At 40.2% G+C, this 21,987-nt stretch overlaps 1 protein-coding gene across 2 annotated transcripts in view; it reads right to left on the bottom strand.

Moving 5' to 3' along the window:
• The window catches only part of COG5 (component of oligomeric golgi complex 5), a 555,903-nt gene that overhangs the window by 129,200 nt on the left and 404,716 nt on the right, over window positions 1-21,987 (bottom strand). The window contains exons 14-15 of one of the 2 annotated variants that reach the window (XM_073573558.1): window positions 14,547-14,646; window positions 8,209-8,322 (exon numbers count right to left, since the gene is read on the bottom strand). In XM_073573558.1, coding sequence (XP_073429659.1) covers window positions 8,209-8,322; window positions 14,547-14,646 — 214 coding nt within the window. The remainder of the gene's footprint in view (window positions 1-8,208; window positions 8,323-14,546; window positions 14,647-21,987) is intronic. The other variant, XM_073573559.1, reaches the window with a different exon arrangement.

Raw genomic sequence — 21,987 nt, 5'->3', positions numbered from 1 at the left:
TCCATAAAAAGTGTTGTTTAAAGTTTGCAACAAGCCACTTGGGAGACACACCAAACATGTGAAAGAAGGTGCTCTGGTCTGATGAAACCAAAATCGAACTTTTTGGCAACAATGCAAAACGATATGTTTGGCGTAAAGCCAACACAGCTCATCATCCTGAACACACCATCCCCACTGTCAAACATGGTGGTGGCAGCATCATGGTTTGGGTCTGCTTTTCTTCAGCAGGGACAGGGAAGATGGTTAAAATTGATGGGAAGTTGGATGGAGCCAAATACAGGACCATTCTTGAAGAAAACCTGTTGGAGTCTGCAAAAGACCTGAGACTGGGACGGAGATTTGTCTTCCAACAAGACAATGATCCCAAACATAAAGCAAAATCTACAATGGAATGGTTCACAAATAAACATATCCAGGTGTTAGAATGGCCAAGTCAATGTCCAGACCTGAATCCAATTGTGAATCTGTGGAAAGAGCTGAAAACTGCTGTTCACAAACGATCTCCATCAAACCTCACTGAGCTCGAGCTGTTTGCCAAGGAAGAATGGGTAAGAATTTCAGTCTCTCGATGTACAAAACTGATAGAGACATACCCCAAACGACTTGCAGCTGTAATCGCAGCAAAAGGTGGCGCAACAAAGTATTAAGTTAAAGGGGCAGAATAATATTGTACGCCCCGCTTTTCAGTTTTTGAATTTCCACAAAAATTTAAAATAACCAATACATTTTGTTCAACTTCACAATTGTGTTCCACTTGTTGATTCTTCACCAAATATTTACATTTGGTATCTTTATGTTTGAAGCATGATATGTGGGAAAAGGTTGAAAAGTTCCAGGGGGCCGAAAACTTTCTCAAGGCACTTTATGTCCTAGGATCTCATCGGTGAAGCCTGTCACTAGAATATATTTTCAGAGCAGATGTCCTGCATCCTACCCTATAGCAACCCCTAAATCACGTCATGGACATCTCATTCACTGGAAATCCCTGGTGAATATTCTAAGTAAAGCACTATTCATTTATGTGATCTTTTGTTTAGAATTTTCTGTCAGAATTTTCCTGTGATGGAAATCTCAGCGTAGAGCAGAGCGGACTCACAGATTCCTCCAGTGTGATCTTCTAACACCTAGAAAGAAAATCATGACTTTTGGATATGGGACGGACTCCACTCTATTTTTAAACAACCATAACTACAGGAAACCTAGGCACTAGAATAAATACACAAAACACATTATTTTGGTTGTCAAAATGGCCACAGCTTTATTTTAAATCACGGGATTAAAACAATCACAGTAGGAGTCAGGTGAAGTGCTAGTACATTGGGATTCACAAGTACTGTGATACCCCCAGCTGTCTGACATACAACACCTGGACAGACCGCCATAAAAGGGGGTGGCACGCCCTGGCTTGCCATTCAAGCATAGCCAATAAAACTTTCAGGGCACCAATAACCCTACTATCCTCACTCCTGTGCTTAACGCTTAACTGCTGTGCCTGCACCTGATTGACGTTACCATTACAACGTCCTTGAGGCTGGCCATCAAAGCCGAGCCTGTTCACCACCATGAGATTTTTACCTTCTCTATTAGTTAAAATGAGTCAACCTTAACTTGTCTGCAACTTCCTCCTGACTCCTAAACTGCAGAGCTGTGACGGGTTATAAATCCGAAGTCGCATTTTTTCTTTTTTTTTTTTGTAAACTTATAAACTCGAAGTCCCTGCAAAAGCATTTAGGGGACTAAACTTGGCAAAACCTCCGACTTACAAAGAGTCATCCTACAGTGCTCAGGAGAAGAAAAAACCCCTGTGGAGGAAACCTCTAGGGAACCATGGCTGAAGGATCGCCCTGCCATTGGGCTTAGAAGGTTGATGCTACTGATGACTTTATCGTCATGATAAATTGGATCTGGTAAAAGACATACAATGGCGAATTTACAAGAAAGCATTCATCATTATACAGGCAATAAACGTTTTAGGACAGTGATTAACAGGGCGAGAGGGCGGGTGATGTTTCTTGGAGTTCGTCTGATGAGAGAAAGAGGGATAGAGCTAGAGTCCTCTATATTGCCCCCCCCTCCTCACAGAGAGAGCCCAGCCCCCACCCTACTCACAGAGAGACCAGCCCCCCTCCCACAGAGAGACCAGCCCCCCTCCTCACAGAGAGAGACCAGCCCCCCCTCCTCACAGAGACCAGCCCCCACCCTCCTCACAGAGAGACCAGCCCCCCCTCCCACAGAGAGACCAGCGCCCCCCTCCTCACAGAGAGACCAGCCCCCCCTCCTCACAGAGAGACCAGCGCCCCCCTCCTCACAGAGAGACCAGCGCCCCCCTCCTCACAGAGAGACCAGCGCCCCCCTCCTCACAGAGAGACCAGCGCCCCCCTCCTCAGAGAGACCAGCGCCCCCCTCCTCACAGAGAGACCAGCCCCCCCCTCCTCACAGAGAGAGACCAGCCCCCTCCCTCCTCACAAAGAGAGACCGCCTCATAGTAATACACCAGGCACCGGCATACTATATTATACACCTTCATACAAACAAAACTGCAGGAGTTCAAGGTCCGCCCCCCCATAGTCATGCACTCCTCCGTTTAGTGCTCCGGTGGTCTCTGGAGAGTGACTGCTCAAGTATGAAGTGCCATAGCTCACAGAGAAGCTGCTTTTTAGTTTCCGGTACCACAATGACTAATACCCCTTTGACTATTACCATGAATATATTATTCTGCTAGAAGCTGTTAATATTCCACATATCAGCTATGTTTTTATAACAATTTTAAGGGACTGGCTTTAATATGCAAAATGAGAGCAGTATGGTGCTCCTAGGCACAGGCCACGCCAAGGATGCACCGAAGTGCCCTCATTTGCTTATTAAATAAAAGTAGATTTTTCAGCAAATATTTAAGCGTAGATCCCTTGTATAATTTTTATAAATGTTACATCCCATATATAAATGTTTATGCAGTTTAATTGGCATTTTGGGGGTGAGAGACTCCTTTTAATATAGCTTTGTCATAGTTTGGAAGTACTGTAATTTAAATCTGTTTCCAAATTCCCCAAAGCACTGTTTAATTCTTTTTTCATATAGAAGAGGCAATTAATTTCAATCTTTACAAAAAAGAAATTAGATTTTTTTACAGAACAGTCTGCTCGTGGGTGTGCCAGTTGCTATCCAACAATGTAATATTGATTTACATGCTACGGCTAAGATATACAGCAGTAATTTCTTTACAAGTGTCAGACTATTTACTGCCGCTTGAAGGAGAATATCAAACAGTATATTGTGTTCAGACAATTTTGTGTTACTTGGGTATTATCATATTATTAAATTGCTATACTTAGATAGAATGGAAATCAGCAAGCTTGCCACTGACTTGCTTTTTCTGTCTTTCATTCTACTGCCATAAGAGCTTTTAACTTATATATTGTACAGCTTGTTTCCAAGGCGCTTGGCCACTAGAAACTAGTTCACATGCGCCGGTAAACTATGTCCCGGAACACAGAAATGGCAGCAAAATACTTTCGGGACATAGTTCACAGGCGCATGCGCACTAATGCTTTTCGGCTTTGCCCGCAGTTGGGCAATGCATACTGTGCACACACGACTGGAGATTGCAATGCGCACGCGCGTAATCTGGACGACAACTACGGAAATTACCTGAAAGATTGCGTATAGCGGCCAAGGAGGGGTGGAGGGAAGGAGCCAAAACACCGCCCATCGGACCGGACACAACTCATTTACATACTGCGCCAAACTGAGGTGACAGATTACCTTTAAAATATAAAACTATGGACATCATTTAACCACCTTTTCACCAACGTCCATCTTTTTAGTAGGATAGAATGGCGTATTAGACTATGCTATTATGTCCAGGTGAAAAAAAGGATAACTCCAAAAAGGAGGCCAAACAGTGTCCAAAGCGTAATCTTTTAGGCTTTGTTTGATTAATTGAACACAAAAGCTCAGTTGAGGGAGGTCTAAATATTTACGGTAGTTTTGGGCATTTAACCCCTTAGTGACAACCAATACATCTTTTTACAGACCTGAGATGTAAGAGAATAGCATTCCCCGACGGGTGACAATCCATCAGCTATCAGCTGTCCACTATACCTGACAACTTGCTGCATCATCCACTATCAGTGTTGGAACCGACTATAGTCGTTTAACCCCTTAAATACTGCGATCAATAATGACTACGGCATCTAGATGGTTAATAGAGTGTGGGGGCTGTCTCTTTAATTCCATTGGCATCCTGAGATCTTGATTGTGTGGTCATGATGTTTGCAATGGCAATTCATGGTCAAATAACGGCCTTAAGGCCCCGTCACATACAGCGTAATTTTGTGACGCCACAGCGTTCTTGCCAGCGATATCGCTGTGCGTGACATGTATCAGCAACCGGCCCCCCGCACGGCTCTTAGATACCCGCTGTTTACATAGGAAACCAGCTTGATCGCTGGTCCTGATCGTTAGTGGGTCTGTCTATGTGACAGCTCACCAGCGATCAGCTAACTATGTCCCAGCGATCCCATCCACGTCGGATCGTTGGTGGGATCGCTGGGACAATGATACGTGTAATGGGGCCCTTAGAGTCTTCCAGATATAGTGGCCTGCTCAGAAGTTAGCGATATATAGGTGGTAAAAATCAACTTCATTCCTGTCATGCCATTTTGCATTAATTCCTGAAAATCACCTGAAAGGGTTAATGAACTATTTGAAAGCAATTTTGAATATGTCGAGGGGTGCTGTTTTTAAAAAGGTATCACTTTTTGGGGTTTCCAACATATAGGACCCCAAAAGTCACTTCACAACTGAGTAGGTCCATAAAAAAAAAAGTTTCGTAAATTTCCTTGGAAAAATGAAAAATTACTGCCACATTTTTAAACCTCCTAAAATTCTAACAAAATAAAACAACATTTTACAAATGGTGATGATATAAAGAAAACATGAGGGAAATGTTATTTATTAATGTTTTTGTGTGGTATGACTATCTGGATTAAAGGGATAATCATTCACATTTCAAAAATTGCTAATTTTTTAAATTTTCATAAAATTTCAGAGATTTTTTATAAATAAATGCAAAAAATTTCAATATAAATTTAGCATTATCCTAAAGTACAATGTGTCACGAAAAGACATTCTCAAAATCAATGGGATATGTTGAGGCGCTCCAGAGTTATTACCGCACAAGTGACGCTGGTCAGATTTAAAAAATTTGGCCGGGTCACTAAGGGGTTAAATGGAAGCCCCCAATGGTGGGCTGAGATGAGAACAAGGCCTGGTGTGAACCTAGCCTAACACAACTTTCAAATCCTTTGCGATTTCAGCTCCTCGACTCTGGTGGCTTACTAGTAGAGTTGAGGGAATATGATGAATAGCGCTAACCGAATAAGCTACAGCGGGAACCCAGATACATGGAGCGCACCGGCTGATCAGCGATGCAGCTTGCATGTGTCGTGGCTTTGTCATTGTCACAGCACATGCATGGAGAACCTGTGTGTTGGGCTCTCCATGCATGTGCTGCGACTGTGACACAGTCGCGACACGTTTACAAATCTATGTTCTTACCTTGTAAGATAGAATTCATACTTCCTACTTAGTCCCTATTAATACTCTGCATGTGTTAACAGCCTGCTTTCTATGGCACCATTTAGATATATTATGGGCCTTCATTTCAAAATGACACTATGTTTCATCTCCAGGGAAACTTGCTTTTATTTTGTAATATGCGTTGAGCTATGTGCCATTCACAAATATGTGTTTGAAACGTAAACAGGACGTAACATCTTAGATTCTTATTCAAATTGTGTATACATATGCGACTTTATTTCAAATTAGGCAACAAACTCCTCCTTTGGTAGCAGCTTGTCTATTCGCAGCTGCTCTCAGGTGTTGCACTCTATGTTTACTGTGCATGTCAAAAAGCCTGATTATATATTTTGAGGCACTACTTATTCATTTACCTCTTCCTTTTTTAATATTGGGGATGAAATTATTTTCTGATTTTATCTGTATTATATTATTTTTTGCAATATTTTCTTTTTTGGTCATGATTCTCTCAGTGTTTCCTTTCGATCTCATACACACTTCATGCGATTATACATGCGTCAGGTCTATACAGGCGCCTCCTTTACATGCGGCATTGGGGGCACTCCATGGGTCTTATTAATGATCTCAGCTGTGCTTTACCATGCTAATAGGTTGGCCACATTTATATGTGTCTCTACTATAGTTCAAATGCACGCGCTTATCCTTTGTGCCTTCATTGAGTAGGAGCCCTATATTTGATATTGCTATCATACCACACTTTTTTTTTCAAGCATGCGATTAAGCCGGCAGTGATTGCATCACGTCTGGTGTATTCTGGTCGCGTGCGCTGTGTCCATTTGTTTATTTGCTTCCACTGCGCAAGCACTCACTTTGCTCGGTGATATTATCTATTATACTACGTCTGGTATATCCTGGACGCATGCGCTGTGTTTATCTGCTTCCCTTGTCTCTATTGCGCAGGCGCTTATCTTGCCCGGTGATGTCATTGATTTTCAATAATTTTATTGTTCCGTGAACAACACTGACAAGATGGCCGCGGCCATGCAGCGTTCTTCCGCCTCGTGGGTCAGTATCGGCTCTTGGTTTATCTAAATAATTAATTATGCATTATATGTGATTGTACTATATAGCTATGTGGCACATGCACTCTCTCAGCGCTTCATCCTCCCCTGAAGAAGCCACACAGCGTGTGGCGATACGCGTGGGGCTTTGCTCCCCCCACTCATTTTCCCCACTAGCTACTTCCTGCACTTCCTCGGCATTATACATATGCATGCCGAACACCTTTGGTCCCTGTGCATCTAAGGTCAAAGGCTTTTTTTTTGCCTCTCATTGTGGATCAGGTATTTGACTTTTTTGGCTATTGTGTGTTCCATCTAGGGATATATATATATATATATATATATATATATATATATATATATATATATATATATATATATATATATTTTAGGCCTATTTCTTTGCCTCTCCCTTTTTGGTTCATATGGTTCTGTGAATAGCGTTTTTTTGCAATTCTTATATACAGACCCTCTGGTCCATGCATGACTATATTGTCTTATACATATTGCTTGTGATATTTAATATATTGAGGTGGTCTGTTTGATACTCAGTTATATGCTATTGTTGTTATGTGGGGATCCTCTTGTTGTGGGAGTATCATCATATCATGATTTGACATGATTGCATTTTTTTGCATCTTTTAACTGTTTTTAACCTTTGCTGTTTTGTGTATGTGTCAGATATTCATGAATAAGTAAAATTTATGTTTTTTTCATATAGTGTGGAGTTCCCTTGTTTAGATATATTGCTTTCCTTTTTGCTTTTTGTATGACGTTTTTGAATATATCTTTGGTGAACCCATTGATGTTTATTATCAATTTGGCTGTGCCCTCCGTCCAATCATTTTACATGCAGCTGCGTCGCCGATCAGCTGATCACTAGTCGGGGCAAGGTTTCGCCCATTTTGCCGTAGTTAATATTTTTTTGTAAAGACCACAATAGTAACTGCGCAAGCACAGTATTTAAAATAGGAGGCAAGTCACTGAAGGTTCAGAGACCTGTCATTTAAGCCTACAAGGATGACAATGAGCCAAAGCACCAAAAAATGACCCACCCACAGGCCTGCCCCGCAGCACGAGGTTTTGCTTCATATTAGTACACCTCATACAGTATATGATTTAAAAGACATTGATGTATTTGAAATTTAAAATGGAAATTATATTTTGGAAAATTATAAATAGCTTCACATTATTTTGTAGACCACAGCAAAAACGTGGAAGACTAAAGTTCTCCAGAACACATTATTTGCAGTTCTATATAGCCAAATGTACACAGATATGGATGTAGTTTGAAAGGGAGGTTTCCTGTTCATGTTGCGGAATTCTAACATGAAAAATTAAAATGTGTTATTTCAGGTAATCAAACCATACAGAAGCCATTGAAGACCGGCTCTTGTGTATAATGATACGAAATGTGTTTATTGTCACCACTGCAGGCTTAACACCAAAACCCAAGTAGCGGAGAGCTGGTGCTGGATCAGAGGTGGGCGAGTATGTGATCCATTTGTAATTTTAGAGCATTTGCTGTCCACTTTCCTGAAATTGGATAACCCATTTAAGTACTCTAATCTACTAACATATATATGCACCCTTGCCGATATCTTACCACCTTTTGAATGGAATGATGAAGTCTGTAAAGTGAATTGACCACAGCCACATTTCTTCGCTGACCTTCTGTGAGAGGTCCAATCACTTGACTTGCGTCTCCTTGAGTAGACAGCTACAACAACAAAAACAGATCAATCTTAAAATGTAGGACACCATTGTCAGAGTGAATTACATGTTGAATAGCTTGATTTGAGCGACTTTTGTTTCCCCAAAGCGATTTATAGGACTGTATCAATACAACAGTAAAACATATAAGCAGCACTTTAAACGTTAAAATCAAAAAGACGGCAAGAAACGTGTATTTCTGAAGGCACGTAGGACATTCATGCTCTACATGTGACTAATTAAAGAAATTCAAATTATAGTGGCATTAGTCAGCAAAATAAGTAGGCTTAATCCACGAGGGAGATGGATTTCAAACATGTTTATGAATTTTACGGCAGCAGAAAATCATTTTCGATTCCAAAATAAACCTGTATATATATTTATAGACATTATTTATCCTGCAGGGAATTACATAAAGAGCACCATTTCTAAAAAGGCAAGCTGACACCAGGTAAAAACAAGTAGAAACCTAACACTTAAATGGGTTTGACCACTGTTTTCTTGTTTTTTTTTTTACTGATGGCCTATTCTTAAGATAGACCATTAATATCTGAAAGATGGGGGTGCGACACCCTGTACAGCTTTTACCAGCGCCAGCCAGAAGTCTTGCAATGCTACCAGGAGTGCAGCAGCTCCACCAAAACTATAGTGTCTGTGGCTCGGTACATTTGAATAGAGGTGGATCTGCAGCACCAGGCCGCGATCACTATAGAAATGATGAAGCTGCTTTGTTCTGGCAGCATCTGAGAACTTCTGGCCAGCAATGGTAACAGCTGATGAGCAGGGCTGCCATCAATAAGTAAGTGGTGGCCAAACCCTTCAATAATTCACATAACCACATTGAAGGTTTGCGTTGTCCTATCAATTAGAATAGGAAGTGTTTTTCTTGTGTCATTCAGTCAAATTAAACCATTCATCTCATAGTCCAAAGAATGGAGTCTGATGGTGCATGTTGCAATATTTTCTGCATGAACAATGTGTGTGAAAAATGGTTCATGTGAATGGGGTCACTGATGACTGAGTCTATGTGGAGGCCATTGTGCACTGGGACAGCGCATGGAGTAAATGTACACGCTTCAGAAAAAGGCCTATGCCAAATCTGTCAAGATCTGTTGCAAAATTTAGTAACATCGATCGATAACTGAATTCTGAACAGGGATTATATAGGTGTTCTCAACATCACAATTTATCACCCATCCATACGATAAGAAACAGGAAAGATTGCTAGGACCACGGGGTGTAATGGTTGAGGTCGCAGGGAGTGTGACCATGCCTGTGAGGAGGGATATTTTCAATTAAAGATGTGCCTCAGGACTTGAATTGGGGGACATTATTATAATATGAGGCCACATAGAGGGATATTATTAATTTATGAGGCCACAAATGGGGGACATCACTACTATATGGATTCCACATGGGGCATTATAAATATATGGGTACCACTTATGGGGACATTGTTAATGTATGGAGGCCATTTAGGGGAATAGCACTACTATATAGAGCCCATAAAAAGGGATGTTATACCTGTAAGGGGTCATAATAGGTGGACAATACTACCATACAGGTGCTACGATGGAAGGCAATTTTATAGTTCTACTGTATTGTTTAGAACTATTACATAGAAAATGATATTGTTTCCATGTTTTTCTGCTACATTTATAAACTGTATTTATACTATTTTTTTATGGGTGGCTAACACAGACTATCAATGCTTCTGTGGCTTATGCAACTGAGCAACATGTTTTTAGTAGAGTGCTTGTTTGTTTGGGCATTAAAGCAAACCTGTCAGCAGGATTTTGTGAAGTAAACTACAGTCACTGTCAGGTTGGCGCTGTTATACTGATTAAAAAGATACCTGGGGTGAAGAAATCAGTCTTGTGGTTCTCATTTGTTACATGGATTAAACAAGAACCACTAAATGGATTTCTTCACCCTAGGTATCATTTTAATCAGTTTAACAGTGCCAACCTCACAATATCTGTAGTTTACTTCGCAAAATCCAGCTCAAAATTTGCTCTCTAGTTATGCCACTGCTTACATCACTATTTGAAGAGAGTGCGGGGTCACAGGTGGAGAATACTGCTGCTCTATTAGGGGAACATGTGTCTCCTATCTTCAAGATTGACGGAACCTCAGCATTTCAACACTTAGGTAATAAAGGATGCTCCCAGAAACACAACTTATGTTTTTGTAACATATATATTGCATATTCCTGGGAAAGATAGGTAACTACTAACTTGAAGAGATTAAAGAGGGTTTGCCACCAAGCGTTATCATTTTGGAATCGGCTAAGTGTTTTAAAATCAGAGCTACCTCTAAGCAGTTTATTTTTTTTCTTGGCGTAGATACTTTAAAATGTGGGCAAGAAGATAATATTTTGCTCTCACTGTAATTATGTTTTACAATATAAAAATATCAAGAAGGGTTTATTAACTACGTATTACATCAGTTTAGACATCTGCGAAAAGTTAAGCAGTACAAACTCAGAAAAAAACTGAACAATTCAGCTCATTTTATAGCCAACACATTGCTGAAAAATGTTAATATACTTTATACTTACAACTCTGAATGTTTTACTTAAAGTAAATATTAAAATGTTTTAAGAAATGTAAACAAACATATATATTATGATTATGTGTTTCTGTACAGCAATACTCCTCTATGCAGCCAATTAGGCAGCTTTAGATGAAACTTCATTGCCTGTTTAATCCCCCTTAGCAAAGTCAAAGATGTATAATCCTAGCCAAGGAAGCAATGTTATTACATGCAATTCGTTGCAATATAATTAGAGCTAGCATACAGTATCTCGCATAACAAAAACAGATTTACCTAGGGAACCTTATCATTCATGGATAATACGACGGTAGAACAACATGAAAAGCATTACGTCTGATGACAATACTGCAGCTTTCGGGGTGTGGGGGATTTGGCCTGGCTCCCTGTAGATGGGTACTGGGCATGGTTAATATCCCTAGTCACATTACAGGGCCTGTTAAAGAGTCAGATATCGATCTGAGGAATAGGATATATGACATAGGGGAAAGGTAAAAAAAGAACACAGTTTATGAAAATGAGAAGACAAATATATAAATATCAACATAGAATATTTTAACCACCAAGCATCCTATAACATGTTCCTGAAAAGTCAATCAGCTGCAATTATACCCATTTGCTTTCTCGTAATTCTAAATTATTCCCATAAGATCCATTACAGTTTCCTTATTATGAAAGTCCATTCTTGTTATAAATCAATCTTTGTAATACCAAAATAATTTTTCGGGCATCAGCATAAAAATCAAGTTAAAAATAATATATAACAGACTGATGGAAAAAAGATCATGACATATATCCTAGGATCTCAAGCAAAATGGCAAAATGTAGACCTGCAAGTAGCATTATATAGGGAAAGTCCGAACCCATAGGTTTAAAAATCTGCCAATTGTCTGAAACAGCAACAAAAAGCTAGAGTAAGGCCGGGGTCACATTTGTGACTGTGATGTGAGAAACTCGTGCGAGTCTCTAGCATCAATACCCGGCAATGCCGCCGGCACGTGAGGCCGGAGTGTGCGGCTGCATGTATTTCTATGCAGCCGCACACTCCTGTCCCAAGTGTCGGCGGCAGTGCCGGGTATTGATGCGAGAGACTCGCGCAAGTTTCTCGCATCACACTCGCAAGTGTGACCCTGGCCTAACATTATCAATCCACTGATGAAGATTTCCTGGTCTCCTGCCAATCTGGGTCAATATGATATAAGGTCAATGCAGCTAGCCAATGGCTGTAGCAGTCATTTTTTTTAATGGTCATTCAGGATTTTATTTAAGGGTATCAGACTACAAGTAGTCATCTTTTTGCACCACTGAAGTCAATGCTGTTGCAAGTAATTGGCTGCAGCGGTTGGCATATATGGAGCTCAGTGAAGAGATCACAGGTGGAGTTAGGGAAGTATTGTCAAGTAACTAGGTGATCCATTTAGTAAGCTTTGCTCCTTTTGTTATTTTACACCTTTGAAAGCTCTTTGTCATAAATTGTATGAATTTGTACTTCTCCATTAAAGGGATTGGTTACTTTTGGGGATATTTTTTTTCACTTAAATACATGTATTTTTGGATAAAAATAATTTTTTTCAATTATGATTCATGACATATTTTGCATCGTTTGACTTTTACAGGCTTTTTGTTGCTGTAGATTTATCTTTAATGTAGTCTGTGGTTATAAATCTGCTGAGAGGAGCTCAGAAAAAGACAAATAGAGTTACAGGAACCTGTTAGACTGTCAGATCCAGTGCACGGACGGATTCTTAGGTAAAGATGTCGGACACTTTCCCTTGTTAATGCAGCTGTCTTCATTCACTGTCCATACAATGGCAGCTGGTGGAGGAGCATGTGACCAGACCGGTCCATCAGCCTCCTACATTAGAAAGGCAGCTTTCACATGTAAGAAATTTCTCACGGTGCGAGCAGTGACGTCAGTATGGTGAGCGGAGTTCATCGGCTATGAATTTCAGACCCCTTACTGACTTCAGCACTCAGCACAGAAGTTGCGCTCTCACGCTCAGCTCAGTGTCTCCTGGATGTTTGGTTGAGCAGTCTTAGTTTATGTCACAGATCAGCAATGCATCCAGATGTAGCGGAGTTGAACTTGTCAAGGGACATATGGAATATCGGAAGACAAGGGAATATGTCTTTGTTTTTGTATTTTTCTTTGGATATTAATATATGAGTAAAAGGGTCAAGGGAGCGTTTGGTTCCAATAAAGGACTTTGCTCTGTGTGTGTGTTTTTTTACTTAAACTGAAGGGGTTAGTAATGGGGGCGTCTTATACACACCTCTCCATTACTTACTCCTGGGCTTGATGTCACCTGACATTAAAAAGCTGACATCAACACCAATATTATTAGCCTTTTTAACACCACACCAGGGTAAGTGGGAAGAGCTGAGGCTAAGTGCTAGAATTGCTGCATCTAATGGATGCATTAATTTCTGGGACAGCTGAAGGGTGATGTTATTAGGGTCCTGTTACATTTAGAGATGAACCAGCAATCCCGACAACAATACGACCTGGTCAGGATCGCTGGTGCATTGCTAAATGGTCGCTAGTGAGCTGCCAAACAAGCAGATCTCACCAGCGACGCAGCAGCGATAAGCGGTCCGTCGGCGGTCGCTCTTACCTGTCACACCGCAGCGATGATGACTTCCGCTTGCATCCATGCGTCGCTAGTCGGCGCCAGCAGGACGCCAAAGATGAAAAAATGGCCCAGGCCATTCCAGCGCGATCAACGATATCCAGCGGGGGGGGCCGGTTTCAGTTACGTGTCACACAAAGCGATATCGCTGTTGCGTCACAAAATCGGTGATGCTTTAGCGATATCACTAGCGATCTCGCTATGTGTGAAAGGCCCTTAACTTTGGCCAATGCTATTAATATCAGCCCGCAGCTGTCTGCCTAGCCACTGCTGGTTATTAAAAATAGGGGTTACCCCACGTAATTTTTTTGGGGGGTCACCCCTTGTTAATAGTCAGTAAAGACCAAGTAGACAGCTGTGAGCTGATATTAATAGCCTGGGAAGCTCCGTGCTTCCCAGACTATAAACATGAGCCCCCAGCTGGTTAAGAAAAATATGAGGGACCCCATACCATTTTTTTTTATTTTAATCTATGTATCCGTTCTATTGTGATGGTTTATGCTTTGAATGTACTGTACTTGGATGATGAAATGTCAGGTTTCCTATGAGATGGGAGCATAAAAATTGCATAGCACACACATGGTCCGTGTGCCGTGCGATTTTTTTTTTTCACGCATCCATTGACTTTCATTGGTGAGTCTCAGCCGTTTTAGGCAGCCATGCTGCAAATTTTTCCTCACCCCAATTCAGGGTGAGAAAAAACTTGCAGATGAGCATGCACTGCGGGGATTCATAAGTCTGCAGTAACACAGACTGCAGACTTATTGGTTTGGATGGGACAACCCATTTAAGGGAAGCGAAGTTGGAGCTAGCCACCATAGTAGACACCTCCTGCTCTTGAAAGAACTGTAAGAAGTGCTGTCAGAGGATCAGGCAGCTTGGGGAGGCATCAGAACAAAGAAGCGGCTCATAAAAGGGAAGAATAGCACACATAACATTTTATATATAGGATTATGCATTTCTGTAAATGTACCAACTGAATTACAGGAAAACTTTAAGTTTTCATTAGCCTCACCATAACTCTGAATTATAAAGAAAAATGACTTACAAGCTGTTCAGACTTGACACCAAAAAGCTGTATTGTCTTTGCAACATTTTTGGAGACAGCACTGCACAGATTTGGGTCCACCGCAGCCACATTCATTTCACTGTAAAGTTACCAAGAGATAAAAAACACCTTTTAGTTTTAGAAAATTATCTTTCAAATGTTTGAAACTAACTTTTACAATACTGTACAGAAGCTGGTCTCCGAGGATAACTTTACCGTCTTCAACAGTTTTTGTTGCCAACAAGTCCATTGTAACTGAATGCTAAACTGCATAGATGGATTAATAATAATAATAATAATCTTTATTTTTATATAGCGCTAACATATTCCGCAGCGCTTTACAGTTTGCACACATTATCATCACTGTCCCCAATGAGGCTCACAATCTAAATTCCCTACCAGTATGTCTTTGGAACAAAACCCATTATGGTGGAGGCAGAATTCGAAACATACAACAGGCTTGTACATGTGTACCTGAGCATGTGTGGCAGCACAAACAGGGAGCAAAATTCTTAGATTATTATATCTACACAATATTGCAACATAATGTAATATTTTGTTCTGTAAGATTCCATATGAACATTAGAAAAACATTAATTGAAAATCAGATCCATGGGTGGCACCTTAGAGCTTTAACTTGCTCTATACTCTGGAGTGTTGAGACCAGGATAACATGTTTCTGAAACTGATGGTGTCACAACTGAGGTGTACAAAAAAAAATGGATGTTGCATACTGTGTATCATGGTGGTGGCAATGTCCATATTTTGGGCTGCATGAGTGCTCCTGGTGTTGGGGAGCTTCATTTCACTGATAATATAATGAATTTACAGATGTACTGCTCTATATTAAAAGAGAACATGCTATCATCACTTCGTGTCCTTGTTAGACGTGCATGGAGGTCATACAAAATACTAGATGTAGTACTTTTTTATTTGGGGTGTATGCATTTTTGTATCAACTTATTTGAATAAGACTGATGATTTGGAAATGAAAGTTATATTATTAATCTTACTTTCATGTTATGGGTTCAAATATGTTCTATGAAAATCAGTCTTGTCAAAATTTTGGAATTCTTTCTGTGTTCAGTGAGATATTGATTAAAATTTTGCTTATCAAAGGGGGTGTACTCATTTGTGCTAAACACACACATATACTATATATATATATATATATATATACACTGTATATATATATACAGTATATATATATATATATATATACACACACACACATACATATATATATAAGAACACATACATATACACTGTGACTTGCTAAAGTATTCACCCCCCTGGCATTTTTCCTGTTTTGCTACCTCATAACCTGGAATTTCACTGGGTTTTTCTTTGAGGGTTTGCATCAGCTCATGTAACATGCCTACAACTATGAACATTTGGTTTTCTTTTCATAGAAAAGCAAACAACAAATAGGACAAAATAACTGAAAAGTTCAGTGTGCATAACTATTCACCCCCTAAAGTTAGTACTTTGTAGCGCCTCCTTTTGTGGCAATTACAGCTGGAAGTCGCTTTGGATAAGTCTCTATGAGCTTTCCACATCTTGCCACTGTGATGTTTACCAATTCCTCTGGTGAACAGTAATCTTCAAGTCTGACCACAGATTCTCAGTTGGATTAAGGTCTGGGCTTTGACTAGGGCACTCCAAAACATTTACACCTTTCCGCTTATACCACAAGAGTGTTGCTTTGGCAGTAATCTTTTGGTCGCTGTCTTATTGGAATGTGAACCTCCATCCCCGTCTCAAATCACTGACAGATGGAAACAGGTTTTGTACAAGAATATCCCTGTATTTAGCATCATCCATCTTCCTCTCAATTAGGACCACTGTCTCTGTCACTGCTGCCGAAAAACAACCCCATAGCATGATGCTGCCACCACCATGTTTCACTGTGGACATTGTGATGTTGGGGTGATGAGTAGGGATGAGCGAATTGCTTCGGATAACTCCTTATCCGAATAGTTATAGTGCTGACTGAATAGCTGCATCGGGAACCCGGATACCTGGAGCTCTCCCGATGATCAGCTGTTCACTGCTGCAGCTGCATGTGTTGCTGCTATGCGACAGTCACAACACATGTATGGAGAGCCTGCTTTTGGACTCTCCATCCATGTGTAGTGACTGTCACATAGCCGCGACACATGCAGCTGTGGTGCCGAACAGGTGATCATCGGGAGCGTTCCAAGTATCCAGGTTCCCGTTGCAGCTATTCGGTAAGTGCTATAGCTATTCGGATAAAGAGTTCTCCGAAGCTATTTGCTCATCCCTAGTGATGAGCTGTGTAGGTTTGGACCTAGACATAGCATTTACCTTGATGGCCAAATAGTTCAATTTTTGTCTCATCTGACTACAGCACCTTCCTCCATAAATTTGGGGAGTCTCCCATATGTCTTTTGGCAAACTCAAAACGAGCCTTACAATTTTTGTATGTAAGTAAAAGGTTTTTTTTCTGCATACACTTCCATAAAGGCCACCATAATGGAGTGTATGGCTCTATGTGGTCATATGAATAGATACTCGAGTCTCTACTTGGGAATTCTGCAGCTCCTTCAGGGTTAACTTTGGTATCTGTGCTGCCTCTCTGATTAATGCCCTCCTTGCTAGGGCTAAAGGTTTTGGCAGGCGCCACTCTCTTGGCAGGTTTGTTGTGTTACCATGTTCTTTCCATTTGATGATAATGGATTTGATGGTGCTCAAGGGGATCATCAATAACTGGGATATTTTTTTTATAACACAACATTGACTTGTACTTCTCAAAAATGTTTTCCCTGACTTGTTTGCAGATCTCCTTGATCTTCAGGATGATCTTTGATTAGTGTGGCCTTTCAGAAAACGTGTGTATATACTGACAGACCATGGGACACTTAGATTGCACACTGGTGGACTTCCTTTCACTAAGCATGTGACTTATGAAGTTAAATGCTTGCAACAGAAATTTTTAGGGGCTTCATAGCAAAAGGGGTGACTATACATGCAAATTTTGAGTTAATTGATCCCATAAATTAAATTTATGCCTATATTTTTCTCACTTCACCAACTTAAGACTATCTAGTGCTGATGCATCACACACAAAAAGGATTACAAAAATACAGTGGGTACAGAAAGTATTCAGACTCCTTTAAACTTTTCACTCTGTGTTTAATTGCAGCCATTTGGTAAATTCAAAAAAGTTCATTTTTTTTCCTCATTAATATACACTCTGCTCCCCATCTGACTGAAAAAAAGAAATGTAGAAATTTTTGCAAATTTATTAAAAAAGAAAAATTGAAATATCAAATGGTCATAAGTATTCAGACCCTTTGCTCAGTCACTCATATTTAAGTCACATGCTGTTCATTTTCTTGTGATCCTCCTTGAGATAGTTCTATTCCTTCATTGGAGTCCAGCTGTGTTTAATTGAACTGATAGGACTTGATTTGTAAAGGCACACACCTATCTATATAAGACCTCACAGTGCATGTCAGACCACATGAGAATCATGAGATCAAAGGAACTGGCCAAGGAGCTCAGAGACAGAATTGTGGCAAGGCACAGATCTGGCCAAGGTTACAAAAGAATTTGTGCAGTACTCAAGGTTCCTAAGAGCACAGTGGCCTTCATAATCCTTAAATGGAAGAAGTTTGGGACCACCAGAAGTCTTCCTAGACCTGGCCGTCCACCCAAACTGAGCAATCGTGGGAGAAGAGCCTTGGTGAGAGAGGTAAAGAAGAACCCTAAAGATCACTGTGGCTGAGCTCCATAGATGCATTAGGGAGATGGGAGAAAGTTCCACAAAGTCAACTATCACTGCAGCCCTCCAACAGATGGGCCTTCATGGCAGAGTGGCCCGACGGAAGCCTCTCCTCAGTGCCAGGCATATGAAAGTCCACATAGAGTTTGCTAAAAAACACATGAAGGACTCCCAGACTGAGAAAAAAGATTCTCTGGTCTGATGAGACGAAGACAGAACTTTTTGGTGATAATTATAAGTGGTATGTGTGGAGAAAACCAAGCATTGCTCATCACCTGCCCAATACAATCCCAACAGTGAAACATGGTGGTGTCATCATCATGCTATGGGGAGTTTTTATTAGCTGCAGGGATAGGACTACTGGTTGCAATTGAAGGAAACATGAATGTGGTCAAATACAGAGATATCCTGGTTGAAAACCTATTCCAGGGTGTTCTGAATCTCAGAAAGTTCACATTCCAACAAGACAATGACCTTAAGCACACAGCTAAAATAACAACGGAGTGACTTCAGAACAACTCTGTGACCTTTCTTGACTAGCCCAGCCAGAGCCCTGACCTAAACCCAATTGAGCATCTCTGGAGAGACCTGAAAATGGCTGTCCACCAACATTTCCCATCCAATCTGACGGAACTGGAGAGGATCTGCAAGGAAGAATGGCAGAGGATCCCCAAATCCAGGTGTGAAAAACTTGTTGCATCTTTCCCAAGTAGACTCATGGCTGTACTAGCTCAAAAGGGTGTTTCTACTCAATACTGAGTAAAGTGTCTGAATATTTATGATCATGTGATATTTTAGTTTTTCCTTTTTAGTTTTCAAAAAGTCTACATTTCTGCTTTTTTTCAGTCAAGGTGGGGTGCAGAGTGTACATTAATGAGAAAAAAATGAACTTATTTGACTTTACAAAATGGCTGCAATGAAACTAAGAGTGAAAAATTTAAAGTGGTCTTAATACTTTCCATACCCACTGTATGTAAACACAGGTTGTAATGTAACTAAATAGGTAAAAAGCCAGGGGGGTGAATATGATGGCAGCAACACATCTCAAAAAAGTTGGGACAGGACATGTCTAACATTGTGTAGCATCACCTCTTCATTTCAAATTAGTTTTATTGGAAAATTTTTAATAAATCATAAAAATAAAACATACAACAGCAAAAAAAAATAGCACTGAATGAGGTAAACACAACGACAAACATGAAACCATGGGGAGCAGACATAGACAAGGGAAGGGAAAGACTAGAAGGGATCATGGAGAGAATATGACTTCTCATAGAGGATGCTAAAGAGCATGTTGCAAGTGGATAAAACTAGAGGAGAATCACACATGGATGGAAATATAAAGGGCAGAGGTTAGAAAGGTGTTGCACTGAAACCATTTATTAGCCATTTTATTCCTTTCTTCTTGAATGTGGGTGATCAACAGTTCCATACATTGGGTCATTACAACTTCCAAGAACCACTCTTCCAGAGAGGGTGCAACTGAAGATTTCCAGTGACGTGGAATAATCGTTTCAGCAGCTTGGAGTAAATGTCTCAAGAGTGATTTTTTTAAATTAGGACCCAACATAGGGAAAATATATATAATAAAGTTGCTTCAGGCTTTTGGGGATCGCCACTCCAGTAACTTCTAAGATCACCTTAAGTACCCCCTAAAATGATGCCAGGATTGGGCAGTACCACCAAATGTGAACCATTGTGCCCGCATGTACTCCACTTCGCCAACATGAGCTGGAAACCACTTATGAAGAACCACGGGAACCCAATATCATTTGCATCAACTCTTCTTTTTACAACAGACTGTAAATATCCGGCTAATGAGGAGGCTATCTGCTGGTATATTGGGAGAGGAATGTTGCCCCATTCTTGTCTGATGTAGTGTTCTATTAGGTCTGATGTAGAATTCAATTTGGTCAGCAGTCCGATCCTTCGTTGCTGGATTTTTCATTTTATAATGCACAAATTATTTTCTATTGGTGAAAGGTCTGGACTGCAGACAGCCAGATCATTACCCAAACTCTTCTGCTAAGCCATGCTGTCGTGATTCTGTTGTGATGTGTGTGATTTATTATTGTTTTGCTGAAATATACAAGACCTTCCCTGAAATAGATATTGTCTGGATAGAAGCATATGTTGTTCTAAAACCTCACTGTCACAGGTTTAATGCGACAAATAGGAGCCAGAAGACTGCAGCATATGATTTCTCCTACTCCTACGTTGAAAAGGAGCACTTCACCTTCATATTAAATGGTGTAAATTTCTTTTGGCAGTGCAGGGGTTAATTTGCTCTTTTGAGAGCTCTGGGAGTTAAGGCTCTCAGCTGTGCACTGTTAGCCACTCCCATCCTCTATATAATCTGGGTCCTGACCAATGCACATCAACAGAGCTAGCTTATGCTGCATGGCTAGGAGGATAGGTGTTGGTTTGTATTTGAATAGTTGGTAGGTGAATTTAACTGTGACAGTTGCTTGGTTCCGCGAGTGTGATAATTCCCTTTCTTCTCCTACTTTGGTTTAACCCCATCCTTCACTCCCCGATACATTCCTCTGTTATATGTGAGCGTATAGTTGCATATTTGGTATTTTCAGTTACCCCTATTGGTGTACTACAGTACAACCCAAGGCGCCCCCTAACGTTATGGAAAGGGATGGATCCACTGGTCCCAGGGCACCCGATAACGGAGTCGTGACACTCACTATAAAGGCTTTCAGTAATTAGTCAATATTTTATATAAGTATTCGTAAGCCAAAACCAGGAGTGGAACAAACCACTGGATTTGGCTTACAAATACTGATGTTAAATACTGACCAAATACCGAACATGTGAATGTGGCTTAATGCTAAGCATTGATAGTGTCTTTAAAAATGTGTAAGCTGCCCAGGCCATAGGCACCTATGTAACTCCATATCATCAGAGATGTAGGCTTTTCAACTGTGCGCTTATAACAAGTCTGAGTCCACAGGACACAATGTTTGTGCTTTCCATAAAGAATTTAAAGTTTTGATTCATCTCACCGCAGAATAGTTTTCTATTTCTATTTTACCTTCATTCATTTTAAATGAGCAGTGGCGTAGAGAAGACCACAGCATTTCTAGATTGTGTTGATATATGGCTTCTTTGCAAATAGAGCTTTAACTTTCATTTGTAAATTTTACAGCAAACGGTGTTCACAGGCAATGATTTCTGTAAGTATTCCTGAGCCCATACAGTGATTTGCATGATCAAATTATGCCTGTATTTAATGCAGTGCTGCCTGAAGGCCCTTACATCACGAGCATTTAATATTGACTGTAGGCCTTGTTCCTTTCTGCACATGGTTTTCTCCAGAATCTCTGAATCTTTTGATCATATTACTTACTGTGGATGGAGAGATATTCAATGTCTTTGCAATTTTACACTGTGTTCCAAATTATTATGCAAAAAATATTTCCTCATATTTTCTCTAAATTACCTATGAATTGCAGTCATTGTTATTTTCTAGTCATCTAATATTCTAGTATAATTGCAATGTTTTTGAACAAACTGCCTATGAAAACAGTATATTTTTAAAAATAAACACTCAAAATGCATGTTCCAAATTATTATGCACAGCAGAGTTTTCAACCTTTTTATTTTTATTTTGAACAAAAAAATGGTCAATTGTGACATTATAAGCATTATCAGCTTATTACAAAATGAAATCAAACAGTTTTC

Source organism: Dendrobates tinctorius, unplaced genomic scaffold (genome assembly GCF_039654945.1).
Source record: "Dendrobates tinctorius isolate UK_male_01 unplaced genomic scaffold, ASM3965494v1 ptg000035l, whole genome shotgun sequence".
NCBI lineage: Eukaryota > Metazoa > Chordata > Amphibia > Anura > Dendrobatidae > Dendrobates > Dendrobates tinctorius.
This window is presented reverse-complemented; position numbering and strand designations above follow the sequence as displayed.